The sequence below is a fragment of the Mercenaria mercenaria genome, chromosome 6 (genome assembly GCF_021730395.1).
Source record: "Mercenaria mercenaria strain notata chromosome 6, MADL_Memer_1, whole genome shotgun sequence".
Lineage (NCBI taxonomy): Eukaryota > Metazoa > Mollusca > Bivalvia > Venerida > Veneridae > Mercenaria > Mercenaria mercenaria.
Window position 1 is genome coordinate 64295796 of NC_069366.1, and position 13689 is coordinate 64309484.

The 13689-nt window shown below is 36.2% G+C and overlaps 1 protein-coding gene across 1 annotated transcript in view; it reads left to right on the forward strand.

The window, feature by feature from the left end:
* The first annotated feature begins 2186 nt into the window (after window positions 1-2186).
* Window positions 2187-13689, forward strand: part of LOC123548584 (ran-binding protein 9-like) — a 39681-nt gene continuing 28178 nt past the window's right edge. The window contains exons 1-2 of the mRNA XM_045335962.2: window positions 2187-2410; window positions 11422-11533. Coding sequence (XP_045191897.1) covers window positions 2221-2410; window positions 11422-11533 — 302 coding nt within the window. The 5' untranslated portion in view covers window positions 2187-2220. The remainder of the gene's footprint in view (window positions 2411-11421; window positions 11534-13689) is intronic.

Genomic DNA, 13689 nt, shown 5'->3' on the forward strand with positions numbered 1-13689 from the left:
AGTTGAACAACACAATGTAAATAAAATCCCCGCTGAGAAAGGCTCTAACATTAGTGCAAAAGTAACAGATAAATAAAGCAAAACAAAAAATTTAAAGGAAGTTTAAGGTACAATTACACCAATGTACTCAACAACTTGTCTGAAGTCAGAGCAACAAGAAGGATAAAGACAAACAAACTGAAGGATAAAACTAGTAACCAGAAACAGAGACTTTTTTTTCAGCCAAACAAAACTCAGGGTACTGTTGTCATCGACTATGTATATTACAGCGTCTCTCGTATATCAGTATTTATTGCGCAGAGTATTCTGTAGATGTAGGGTAGAATATAAAGGTGTTTTCATAGCAAGGAAGTATTTACAAGTGCACCCTTATACTCGACGTACCCTAGTACATCTACAGAATGTATCCGAGTTCGATTCCCGACCAGGGCTGTTCGAAGTATTTCTGGTCTGTTATATATGTACTGTGGCACCTTAAAAGGTAAACAAATGCACACAGTAAATACTACTACTAAAGGTTGGTAGGTTACAAACGTATTCATTTGTACAAAGGTGCACGTACATTATATGTATCTAATCTGGTAAACAGGTGAGTATTTTTGTAAAAGGTAAAAATGTGCATAAATTATGTACATTTATTGTCACGAGATATGAACTAACATCGCAATATTGCCACGTAACTACTTTTTCTGTATTACATATTGTTTTTACTTTCTGTTATAAGTTACAATGGGCGAACTAGAAATTAACGTTTTCAATATTGACGTCTGACTTTTATATATCAGAAGTGTAAAGCTATATTAAATAAAATGAGATTAGAAAATAAAAAAGAACCATATTTGTACCTTCGAAAAATGTTCTTTTTTATTTTCTGATTGAATTATCAAGTTCCTGTGGCATAGCTTTTGCCTGGCGTCATTTTAATATACATAATTCGTTATGTTATATCTAATTGTTTTTATTTCAGGTCTGTATTTTCAATTTTATTCTGGCTATTCAACAATCCATAACATTTGTAATTTATAACAGTATAATATATAAGTATGTGTAGATACACTTTAATAAATCTAATAAAAAAAATACTATCTTTGCATCGAGAAATATGAACTCGTCCAATAGCGGAGTACTATTGCATTCCTGCAGCAACAGTTCCGCTCAAAGACACTTGGGGTCTGGAACACCCAACCCCTCCAGCCCAAACTACACGCAAGTTTAATATCGCTTGTGTGATTATAGTCTGTGTCAGGATATACAATGATGATGATAAAAATATATACAGACTAACAGGTTACGTTCTCGCAAGGGGTTTGATCGACGTCTACGGAAGATAGAAAATTGGGTGTTCCAGACCCCCAAGTGTCTGTTGTTCCGCTGCTTAACTCGTGCATGTGTATCTACATCTACATCTACATCTACATCGTTACAACCAACAATCGATTTCCGATTATGACTGGTCGGCGCTGTCAGAGAAACAGTTGTTAAAGAAATTTAGTATATTACAGTATTAAAAGTAAAAGATAAAAGGACAGTATGCTACAGTTAAAATAGGACAGAATGGAAGAATTACATAGTGACCGCCGCCAGCCTCTCTGTAAAGATACTGAGGCTGGGGCTAGCTTTGACTGATGTGGGGAGGGAGTTCCAGAGGCGGATGGTTCTAGGGAAATAAGAGTTAGCAAAGTATTGAGTGCTGGAATAAGGGATCAAGTAGTTCAGGTTTCTAATGGGGGACAAGTAACCTTGGTCAAAAGCAACGGTCTGGGTCCTTACTTTGTAAAACAAAAGTAATGAACAGTTTAACCTACGGTACTGGGGAGTTTTCCATTCTAAGGATTTCAACATTTCAGTTACACTGCTTGTATAGTTGTAATCATTCATAACATACCTAGCTGCTGACCTTGAAAATTAATTTCGCCAAAGAGAGACATAGACATTTTTTGCAACAGCAAATTATAAAAATCAAGAGCGTCTACAGACAATTTATCTAATCCTAAACATGATATATTTTAGGGCGAACAAAAGTACGACCAGCGTCGACGCATTGTGAATATATCGAATATATATACATTTGAGGTAAGTACGATATTAAACAATATTGTTACATCTTATTTGATTGGTGAAAATATTTATACCGTTGTCCAATCAACGAATGTTTTATTGAAACACGTTGTCTTCGCCCTGTTCTGACATCCGGGGATTCGTTGAAAAAGAGAAAGGAAAATGGCTGCTTCGAACGAATCGGGAACGGGTGACTCGGCAAACTCGGCAGGCAAAGAGCCTGATGATCGACTGAAGAAGCTATACCCGGCCGTGAACGAAGAAGAAACCCCTTTGCCTCGGTCTTGGAGCGCTAAAGACAAATTTAATTACCTTGGACTCTCTCAAAACAACCTCCGAGTTCACTACAAAGGTATTCACATTGTTTTGGTTTTGACGACCAGGAATCAACAAAGTTGACCTTTTTGCGTCTTATCTTTTTCTGGGTTTTAAGCCTACTAGTGGCCCATAAACCTGAGTTAAAGATTAAGACTTAAAATTTTGTCATTAGTTTGTACAATTTACGGAATTAGATATTAAAGAAGACAAGACGGTTTGAACTTGACGTCTGTTTCTTTGTCAAGTTTGTGTGTGAATGAATCAGCTGATCTATTACAAATAATGTCATAATCTCTGATGTAAAAGATCAAAGCAACGTTAGAATATCAGTTGAATTATGTTGGGCAGTGGCCATATTTGTGGTAAATTTTGTTACCATGTTTTTGGAAGCCGTTGTTGTAAACAAAGGGATTCTGGGGGTAGAATGCACTTTAATGTAGAAGTTAACAATGCACACATAGACAAAATTTTTGCCCTACACAACCTTACTTGCTATACCAAAAAGAGGTTGGGCAAGGGAGGGTGGTTACATATTTTAAACATGTTTTACTGCTTGTTTATCAGGTCCCAGAAAAGTCACAAATTAGCTATATATAGCTAGAAATCGCTATAAAACCAATAACAATTGTTCAAAATATGTTAATATCAAATATAAAATAGTTATCCCATTCAAATGATTTATGAGACAAAAGACAATCACCAAGAATGGAGATCTATGCAGTTTCAGTTTCAACACATGTTGCGAATTTCTGCGATTAGTCATTTATAAATTTGTCATATACAAGATGATTATCACACATGAAAAATTCAGTGATGATTTATCGCAAAATACTGCCGCAGATATTGAAAATGTGACTACCAAGATCTTGGTTTTGTGTTATTGTCTTTCATCTTACAAACGTTTTGGACATGATTATGACCATTTTGCATCTTATTTTGACATATTTTGCCTTATTGGTATTGGTTATATATAGCTAGATTAAGCTATATAGCTAATTTGTTACTTTTCTGGGACCTGTTTATTCTGTGTTCAATGAATTCTTGAATCAATATTTATCGTCGGCTTTAGGGATTTTTCTAGAGCGGAATAGCAGGGCGCAGCGCCCTGCCCATTTTTAGCGCCACCCTTCTGCCCGAAATTGTCGCCCTTTTGTCTTTCTTCAGCGCCCCTTTGCCATTTTAGCACTGCCCCTTTGACCATTAATTAAGTATTTCTAAACGAACTGCCCATCAATCTTCTGTCAAAATACCATCCCAAATAATTGTCAATCGATACAATGTTATGACACGCACCGACTATACACAGGTGCTGTGTATTTGCCCGAGGCATGTATGCAGTATCGGTATGCAGACGACGACCGACCAAATCATTGGTATGCATGCACATTCAGATGATGCTCTTCATTATGTAGAGCTGTTCTTCGAAAATTATTGCTACAGTCACATTGGTCTTAAGGTGTAAGAAGCCACGTTTGAAAAATAACTCGCTCTGATTGGTAAAAAAAGTAGGCTGCACTTTATGATGATATGAACAACATTGAATAAATTGTGCCTGAAAAAGTTTTTTTTTAACACAAAACAGCTTGACTTGATTGAGCCTGCTTTGGATTGCCTATTCAAATATATATCAGCATGCCCACTCATTTTTAAAGTTGAGGGTACATGTACCCCCTGCTTTTGCAAAATAGGGGTACACTTCAAAATTTGGGGGTACACTACATCGCAGATCTGAAAATTTTCTATTTAACTACTGAAATTTGTATACTACGTTGTTTTTTTTATATATATATACAGAACTCTCGTGCGTGGGGTATAACAGATGAGATAATTTTAGAAAATGTAAAATGTTTTTCCAAAGTTAAGATAGGAAATTCTGAATCAAAAGACCCCTCCCTATATTATACTAAATATAAATATGTTTTCAGCAAGGTTCATGTATTCCCAGTTTCGTGAACGGAACACGATTCGTCCGAAATAACATACAGTCAACTGAAGACTGGTAAAATCGTCCATCAATAATAAATGCCCAAACTATTACAGATATGCAATGTGTATCAAAATTGCAGTTAAATATCGAAAAATAAAATACTGTTAACCTTTTGCTGAGTTTCTTAAAGCTAAAATGCCTTTTTGCGTTTCGTATCCATTCTTTTTTTGCACACGACCCGTGTGACGTCCGACTAAAACATTTACCAAACCCCTCCATACAGCTGACAATTACGCCGAGAATTCGGTGATGGAAACGAAATTATAACGTTCGTGGACCGGATCTGCGTTTTAGACCATACCAAACAATTGGCAAGTGCGCGATGAAATAAACAGCGATTTGTCAGCTGAACTGGAGTTCCGAATCTCGGCGTGCTTGTACCCCCAACAAGTGATTTTTATGCGTGCATTTGATATTTTGTACGTGATTCACGTACTGCAGTGCGTGAATGGGCATGCTGATATATTTCTTTATTTCACAATGAAATTGAGATACAAACACGGTATAAAATAAATGAGTAATAAATCTTATCAAAGATCCTTGGGAAGCATAGACTGCAACCAGTCAACATAACATACATGCCATATTTTCAGACGGTCAATAAGGAAGATTTTCCTCAGCATGACATTCTTGTGTCACACATGAGTGGTGGAGGCATATAGATTAGGTCTTGTCTTCGTGACACGCCTAACTAAAAAAGTTTTTGATATAAATTGATGAAACCTTGCATGAGTCTTTATCATGATATGAACTTGTGCACCTCCTATTTTTCATCTGGCTCCGCCCCTTTTTAGCCCGACTTTTCGAAGAAAAAGTAGAACTATTGTACTTGCCCTGGCGTTGGTTAAAGTTTTTGATAAAGTCAAATATCTCTGTTACTATCAAAGCTATTGACTTGAAACTTAAATAGTTATTTACTATCAAAGTCTACACCAGGACTGGAGAAACAGTCCCCATAACTCTGATTTGAATTTTGATGGAATTATGCCCCTTTTTAACTTAGAATTTTTGGTTAAAGTTTTTCATAAAGTCAATTATCTCTGTTACTATCAAAGCTATTGACTTGAAACTTGAAATATACTTATTAACCATCGAAGTCTACACCAGGAGAAACAATCCCCAGAACTCTGGTTTGAATTTTGACAGAATTATGCTCCATTTTATCGTAGAATTTTTTGTTAAAATTTTTGATAAAGTCAAATATCTCTGTTACTATTAAAGCTTTTTACTTGAAACTCAAAATAGTTATTTACTATCAAAATCTACACCAGGAGAAAGAATCCCCATAACTCTGGTTTGAATTTTGACAGAATTATGCCCCTTTTTAACTTAGAATTTTTGGTTAAAGTTTTTGATAAAGTCAAATATCTCTGTCACTATCAAAGCTATTGACTTGAAACTTAAAATCAGGGGTGTGGAATTCCTGTGTCCGACTTGGGACTTTTTGACTGCGGACAAGTGAGTTTTCGCATTCCGTTTGTCCATGGACAAACACAAATTTTCTGGTTTGAAATGAAAAAAGGAAAGAATAATTTAGGAACGCTGAACAGTACTTCAAGTTTATGGAGTTTATAAAGGAAATTGATGTACGAAACGGATGTTTCACCTGCCAAGGGCCTCTCGATTTCTCCAGTTTTGGGAAAACCATACTGTGTCTAAATTTAGCAGCTCTTTCTCTGCGTTCTGATTGGTTCCCTATCATGATCTCGCGTGATTTTTGCACACGGTAACTTGTCAAATAGAAACCGGAACAATTATCACAATGTTTTGGACAAATTTATTCAACTTCGTCTGCCAACAAAAATTTAAGTAAATAGTCAAAGCACAAAGAGCTCGCTAGTACGAGTGAGGAAGTTTCATGTTTGTTTTTCTAACAGTCAGAAAGTGTCATGCTTTCTCACATGGGTTCACATGGCATGATAGCAGTCTTTAGGTATTTCTGTTGAATGTTCGATGGCCTCGCGGACGAACACAAGCTAAAGTGTCGAAAGCTTATTTTTTGAAACAGCTACAGTATTACACTTTGTTGTGTTCACTTTTGTTACTACTTGTAGATTATTGTCCAAAATAAAGAATTATTCGCGTGCTAAAATGTTGAAAATCCGGGCAAGTAAGTTTTGACTGTGGACAAGTAGACTTTTAAGTCTCATTTGTCCATACAAGTGAAAAATATTGGGATTTCCACACCCCTGTTAAGATACTTATTTACCATCAAAGTCTACACCAGGAGAAACAATCCCCATAACTCTGATTTGAATTTTGACAGAATTATGTCCCTTTTTAACTTAGAATGTTTAGTTATAATTTTTAATAATGTCAAATATCTCTGTTACTATTAAAGTTTTTTACTTGAAACTCAGAATAGTTATTTACTATTAAAGTCTATACCAGGACACACAATTCCCGTAACTCTGATTTGAATTTTGACAGAGTTATGTCCCTTTTGGATTTTTTTTACTGGCAAAGCTCTAATTCAGAGTCAAGCACTGAGAAAAGTCGAGCGCGCTGTCTTACGGACAGCTCTTGTTTCAAGAGTTATGGCCCCTGAAATAGTAAAAAATGCACATTTTCACCTTGTGACACGCCTAGCTCAAAAAGTATTTGATATAGATTGGTGAAACCTTGCATGAGTCTTAATGATGTTATGAGCTTGCACACCCCCTTTTTTTCAACTGGCTGCTCCCCTATTTCCAGAGTTATGGCCCCTGAAGTAGTAAAAAATGCACATTTACACCTTGTTAATGTTGTGCCTAGCTCAAAAAGTGTTTCATAAGAATTGATGAGAACTTGCATGAGTCCTATATATCATGATATGAATTTGTGCGTCTCTTATTTTTCATCTGACTCCACCCCATATTTGTAAAGTTATGACCCCTGAAATAGTAAAAAAATGCACATTTTCACCTAATGACTTGCCTAGCTTAAAAAGTATTTGATGTAAATTCATGAAACCTTGTATGAGTCTTGATTTGTCCTTGCACACTTGGTTTTCTTCTTGAGAATCTCAGTGCTTGTCAGCGTTTCCTCTGGGTCAATTTCACTTTGCGGCAACAAATTCGCCAATCAGGAAAAGTTTGCGCCAGTGGCTCTCAAGTTGGAGCCAATAGTCTGTGATGGGCGACATGCCATTTTCTTTTTCAATCTCTTTTTCATTTGATTCTTTACAGTAACCATGCAATTTGCTCTTGAACCAGTCTATTTTAATATCACATTGAATCAAAAATAGTTTTTAATCTTCTCAGCCATTTTCAAGAACATTTTCTAAACAAGAGTAATTGCTCAATCTATAAAATTATCCCTTTATATAGTTTGCCATTTTTAATTATCTCCCTTTAAGGGTCATTTTCACTAAATAGATGTTTTTAAAACATGAATAGTTAGAGTCGTTGACTTCAAACCACTTGCCCCTCATCGATGTGGGTTCGAAACCTCATTTGAGGCGTAGAATTCTTCACGTGAGGAAGCCATCCAGCTGGCTTACGGAAGGTCGGTGGTTCTACCCAGGTGCCCGCTCGTGATGAAATGATGTACGGAGGGGCACCTGGGGTCTTCCTCCACCATTAAAGCTGGAAAGTCGCCATATGACCTAAAATTGTGTCGGTGCGACGTTAAACCCAACAAAATAAAAAATAAATAAAACATGAATATTTATCCTAATATCACATTGAATCAAAAATAGTTTTTAATCTTCTCAACCATTTTCAAGAACATTTTCTAAACAAAAGTAATTGCTCAATCTATAAAATTATCCCTTTATATAGTTTGCCATTTTTAATTATCTCCCTTTAATGGTCTTTTTCACTAAATATATGTTTTAAAAACATGAATATTTATCTCTTTATTCTTTTAACTTCTTATTTCAAAATTTATTTAGGTCATTTATCAAAAACAGTGTTGTCTTATATTATTTTATAACTTTTGAAAAGCTTTTTAAAATGCTTAAGTTTCATTATATATATATAACTAAATTTCTGTTTCCTTTCATACATACTATAGCGAAAATACCACCTACAGGTATTATTAGCACTTTGTTTTGAAGCTCTTGGGTTGAGCTTTTTGAAATTATCCCGTGTATGAATGCTTTACGTTGGGCACGTGAACCAAAAGAACTGCTTTAGTTCATTTGTATCTCAAAAATTCTTTGATTGAAATTATACGACCGCGAACAACGCTTGTGCAATATTTATCTATTTACGATCGGAGAATATGTGTATCTTTTGATCGCGCTTTGACATGTCATTATTTCTGCCATTTTCTCGGTCTTGATTACTTCGGCAAATCGGATTGTCATTAAAATAACCTGTACATTTATCTCGCGTTTTTTGCATCATAAAAAAAGTGGTGCATTAGACAAAGCACGCAGCTAATATTTCGTTTCATTTGCTTTCGTGTAAGTAGGCGGGGCTAAATTTGGCGAATCAGATTGACTGATAATCGTTCTTGCATGGAGGAATGCTCTAGTGACTCGGCGAAGTTTTAAATTCTGCCCCAAGGTGTAAATCGATATTGACATGTTGTGTATTAACGTGTAGCGTTAAATATCGGATAATCCGTTATTGCGTCCTTGAGAAAGATCAGAAGATCAGATCCATGATTATCTTGTAGGCACCAATGAAATTCGCAAATTGAAGATTTTTAGCGCCAGAATTTACATTTTGTCGCATTTGGCGCCATTGGCGACCGACAGTGGGAACCCTGCTTGTTATAGAGTTATGGCCCTTGAAAAAAGCCGAAATAGCGGATTTTTTGTTTGTGATGCTCATAGCCCAAAAAGTATTTGGCCTAGAATAATGAATCTTTTATATAAAATGTTTGTTGAGGCTATACCCCCTTAAGACTGCAAACATTTGAATTATTGCCCCTTATTTGTGACAAATGTACCAATGGAGGCTCACCCTGTGTCCTAGTCCCACAGACACATTCTAGTTTAAGGGAGACTTCGGTAAAAAATAAGGGAGACTTTAATTTGCTCATATTTATGTGCTAAATAGCAGTTTTGAACTTATTCTTTGACCTAAATTATTAAGTTACAACTCATAAAAATAAAGACACCATAAGATATAAAAGAATTGTTTTTGCTTTTTTTGGTGTTGATGCTTTTGCCTCTGGAGAGAGTGGTCTTTTTGACAGTTTTAGCATACAAGATTGTGGAGAGATCATGTCAAAACAGTCTTTTAAGAACCTTCATTTCTTTTCAGAAATGAAGTTGTCAAAACAAATTGCCTACATAAAAAACTACCTGAAAATTGAATAATAGCCCTTTTTCATGTAGCAGCATCGGTTCTTTAATCAGGAAAATTACCAACATCAAAGACACCGCTTATTTTCCGTAATGTAATGTACCCCACCCTGTTTATATGCTATCAGCTTCACGTCAATTACTCTTTAATCAGTGATTATTTGAACACATCAATTATTACCAAATCCAATAATAAGTAAATCAATGCCACTTTTCACATGATGATTCACTTCATTAATCTCCCGACTGCTGGGGTGAGGGGATTGGGGGGAGTAAGAAACATTTTACAAACAAACAATAAAAGTGTCAACAATGCCATGCTAGATAAACAGTTGGTATAGCTCCGTTTTTATCCTTGTCTACATTTGGTCCGATATACGATTTTGTGCCAGATCACTTTTTCTTAAGCTTTTTTATTTTCTGGAGATTTTCATGTCCCAGCAGGAGACCGGGAGATATTCTGAAATTACATGAGAAAAGGTCCCCCCCCCCAGCGGGAGATACGGCCTGTATGCAACATAATTGCAGACTAACTTAGTAACTAGTATTCCATTTTATCAAAAAAATGACTGAAAATAGAAAAATCTTTGAACAACATCTCCCTCTGACTGATGGTCTCATTTGATATCATTCTGAAATAATTTTACAAAAATGTAGCTTCGATGACCCTCTGCTAGATTGGTATAAAAATCAATTGCTGCCATGGCAAGTGGGAGGAGCTTGTCATTATACAGCTATGTTGGAAACTTTCAGGGTTTTCCCTCAGAAATTTTGATAGGGGGTCATTATAACCCCTTCATGTTTGACTTTGGGGGTCATTTTCAATTTGAAGTTTAAAAAAAAAATGAATAAAATGGTATTGAAATCTATATAAAAAAAATCCAAAAGAAAACAGTTTGTTTATCATAAATTATCTTGCAATGTACTGTAAAGATTACTAAAGGACAAAAAGAAATACTAGTGCATCAACAAATTAATTTAGTACACTTTTTTGAAATCAGACAGTAATTGCAACCTTTTCAGTGCATCTGCATGACGGAGGGATCTTTCAACAAGTTTCATGAAGAATATTTGCCTAACTTAAGTGTAGTGTTGCAACATTTTTCACAGCCGGATACGAAAGGATTATTTTGAATCTTTGATACATGGTCAGCATTTCATTTCGAAGTGATGACATATGATACATATGAATGTTTACATTTTCGGTCGAGAACCTTTCATCAGGGTTTTCCTCCGTGCAGATGACAAGAAAAACATAATCTTTTGTTGATGCACCATTTTGTTGAATGGTTTACCGTATAAAGAGACGTCGATATCGACCCGATAATTAAACGCAGTCTACCTTTACTACTTTGTACCTACGCGCGAATTGGTACTTACTTACAATATTGGGTACGAAAATTCGTGTCATCGTAATTTTGGCCGGTAGTTGAGTTGCGTCAACAATGACGCGTTTAGAATTATTTTGAGGGTCATTTTGAAAATCAATGTGCTAAAACGCACAAAAATGTGCGTCAAGGAAAACCCTGAAACTTTGATAAAAAAAAGCCTCTGAATCTGCAGGCCAATTTTAGAATAATTTGCCAGAAATGTCTCTGAAAAGACTGTACATTTTTACCAGTTTGAGCTGTGAGACTCTTGTGAGCGATCTGTGGCCATATAAATATATTATTAGTACTTAGTTAGTTGTGTGTCTCTATTATTGACTGCAAGCATGAATGCATTTTCCATTACCAACAGTTACCTTTCAGGAATAGAACTAGCCACCTGTAATAAAGAGAACCAGCACCACATGACATTGTATGTTTCATTATTTCAGGAGTTGGGAAAACTCACAAAGATGCTGCAAGTGTACGGGCCACCCATCCCATACCTACAGCGTGTGGAATTTATTATTTTGAGGTGAAAATAATCAGCAAAGGAAGAGATGGGTAAGTTCTAGAGAGATTAGTGTTGTAAATGCCTGGATTTAAAACATTATTTTTGTAATAATACTTATATGGAGGTCATATGACCATAAAGTTATCAATCTGACTAAAGTACTTGATCTGAGAATGACCCATTCACATTCGTCTTCTGTATATTTTGGATTTCCGATATTGCTAATTTTATTTTTGCAAATCTATTTTTAGCTCACCTGTCACCCGTCCGTCTGTCCACAATTTCCTTATGAACATGATAGAGACCACATTTTGTATTTGATTTTAATCAAACTTGCACACAACTTGTATGGGCATATTGTCTCGGTCCTTTCGAAAACTGGCCAGATGTCTTTATGGGTTTCATTGTTACCGCCTCTTAAAGGGCCAAAATTTGCCATTTTTGGCTTGTGAACACGATAGAGACCACATTTTGCAATCAACTTTAATTAAACTTGCACACAACTTGTATTGGCATAAATATCTCGGTTCCTTTAAAAAAACTGGCGAGATCCCGTCATGGGTTCCAGAGTTATGGCCCTTTAGAGGGCCTAAATTTGCTATTTTTGGCTTGTGAACACGATGGAGACCACATTTTGCAATCAAACTTGCACACAACTTGTATTGGCATAATATCTCGATTCCTTTCAAAAACTGGCCTGATCCCATCATTGATAGTAGAGAAATGCTGGGCGTTTTGTTGACCTGAGGTCCCGGGTTTTGACCCGCAAAAATCAAGAAAAACTCGTTTTTGACCCACACAGAATATGCCCCGTGCGTCTGCTTGGCTCACGAAAATTTTCTTTGATGCATCTCAAGTTCTGCCCCTTGTCAATCAAGGGGCCTCCGTGGCCGAGTGGTTAAAGTCGCTGACTTCAAATCACTTGCCTCTCATTGATGTGGGTTTGAGTCTCACTCGGGGCATTGAATTCTTCATGTGAGGAAGCCATCCAGCTGGCTTACGGAAGGTCAGTGGTTCTACCCAGGTGCCCGCTGGTGATGAAACAATGTACGGAGGGGCACCTGGGGTCTTCTTTCACCATCAAAGAAGCTGGAAAGTCGCCATATGACCTATAATTGTTCAGTGTGACGTTAAACCCAACCCAACCTTGTCAAAATCCCAGTGAATTTCAATATTGTTCGCCGGCACAAGCTGAAGTATGGCAGTAGGGGAAGCATCGTGTGTTAATTAGCTACTGACAGATGTCAGTCACGCTACGTGCCGACTCAGACGTGGTCATCTCGCAGTTTGTATTTAGTACAGTAATGTCCTGCCATTATCAAATAAATGTGTAAAAGGTAATTGATAAACAATATAGCCTTAGATTGTTTATTAGCTTATGTGTCCTGCCGACTTAAAATAAAACAACAAATTGGACAATTAAAATCATTATTTTGTGTGCTTGATATGATTACATGATCTGATCTATAGCAAATTTATTGTCATTGCCAAGGCTTGTTTGGTCCAAAACAAATTAAATGCTTTAAATAAGCAGAAATTATTGAATAGGTATGGTGAAAAAAAATAAAAATTTTTTTTCTATTTTGGCCCTTTCAGCCATATATAGAGATTTCATTTATACTTTGATTTGATAAATTTGCACAGAATGATTATCTTGATGATCTCTAGGCCTGGATCAAAACTGGGTCATGTCGGGTCAAAAACTAGGTCATTAGGTCAAATCAAGGAAAAGTTTATGACCCTTTATGACCCTATCTTCATGAAACTGGGTCAGAATGTTTATTTTGATGATTTCTAGGTCAAATTTGAAACTGGGTCATATGGGGTCAGAAACTAGGTCATCAGGTCAAATCAAAGGAAAAGCTTGTTAACACTCTAGGCCACATTTATGACCCTATCTTCATGAAACTTTGTCAGAATGTTTATCTTGATTCCTAGGCCAAGTTCGAAAACTGGGTCATATGGGGTCAAAAACTAGGTCACCCAGTCAAAGCAAAGGAAAAGCTTGTTAACACTTGTTCATTTGATGTGCATGAAACTTGGTCAGAATGTTTGTCTGCATGAAATATCAAATGATTTTTTTTCTGGGTCAATGTGGGGTCAAAAACTAAGTCACCACGTCAAATCAATGTGTAAGCTTGTTTACACCCTAGGGGTCACATTTTTGTTTCTATCTTCAAAAATTTTGGTCCGAATGTTATCATAA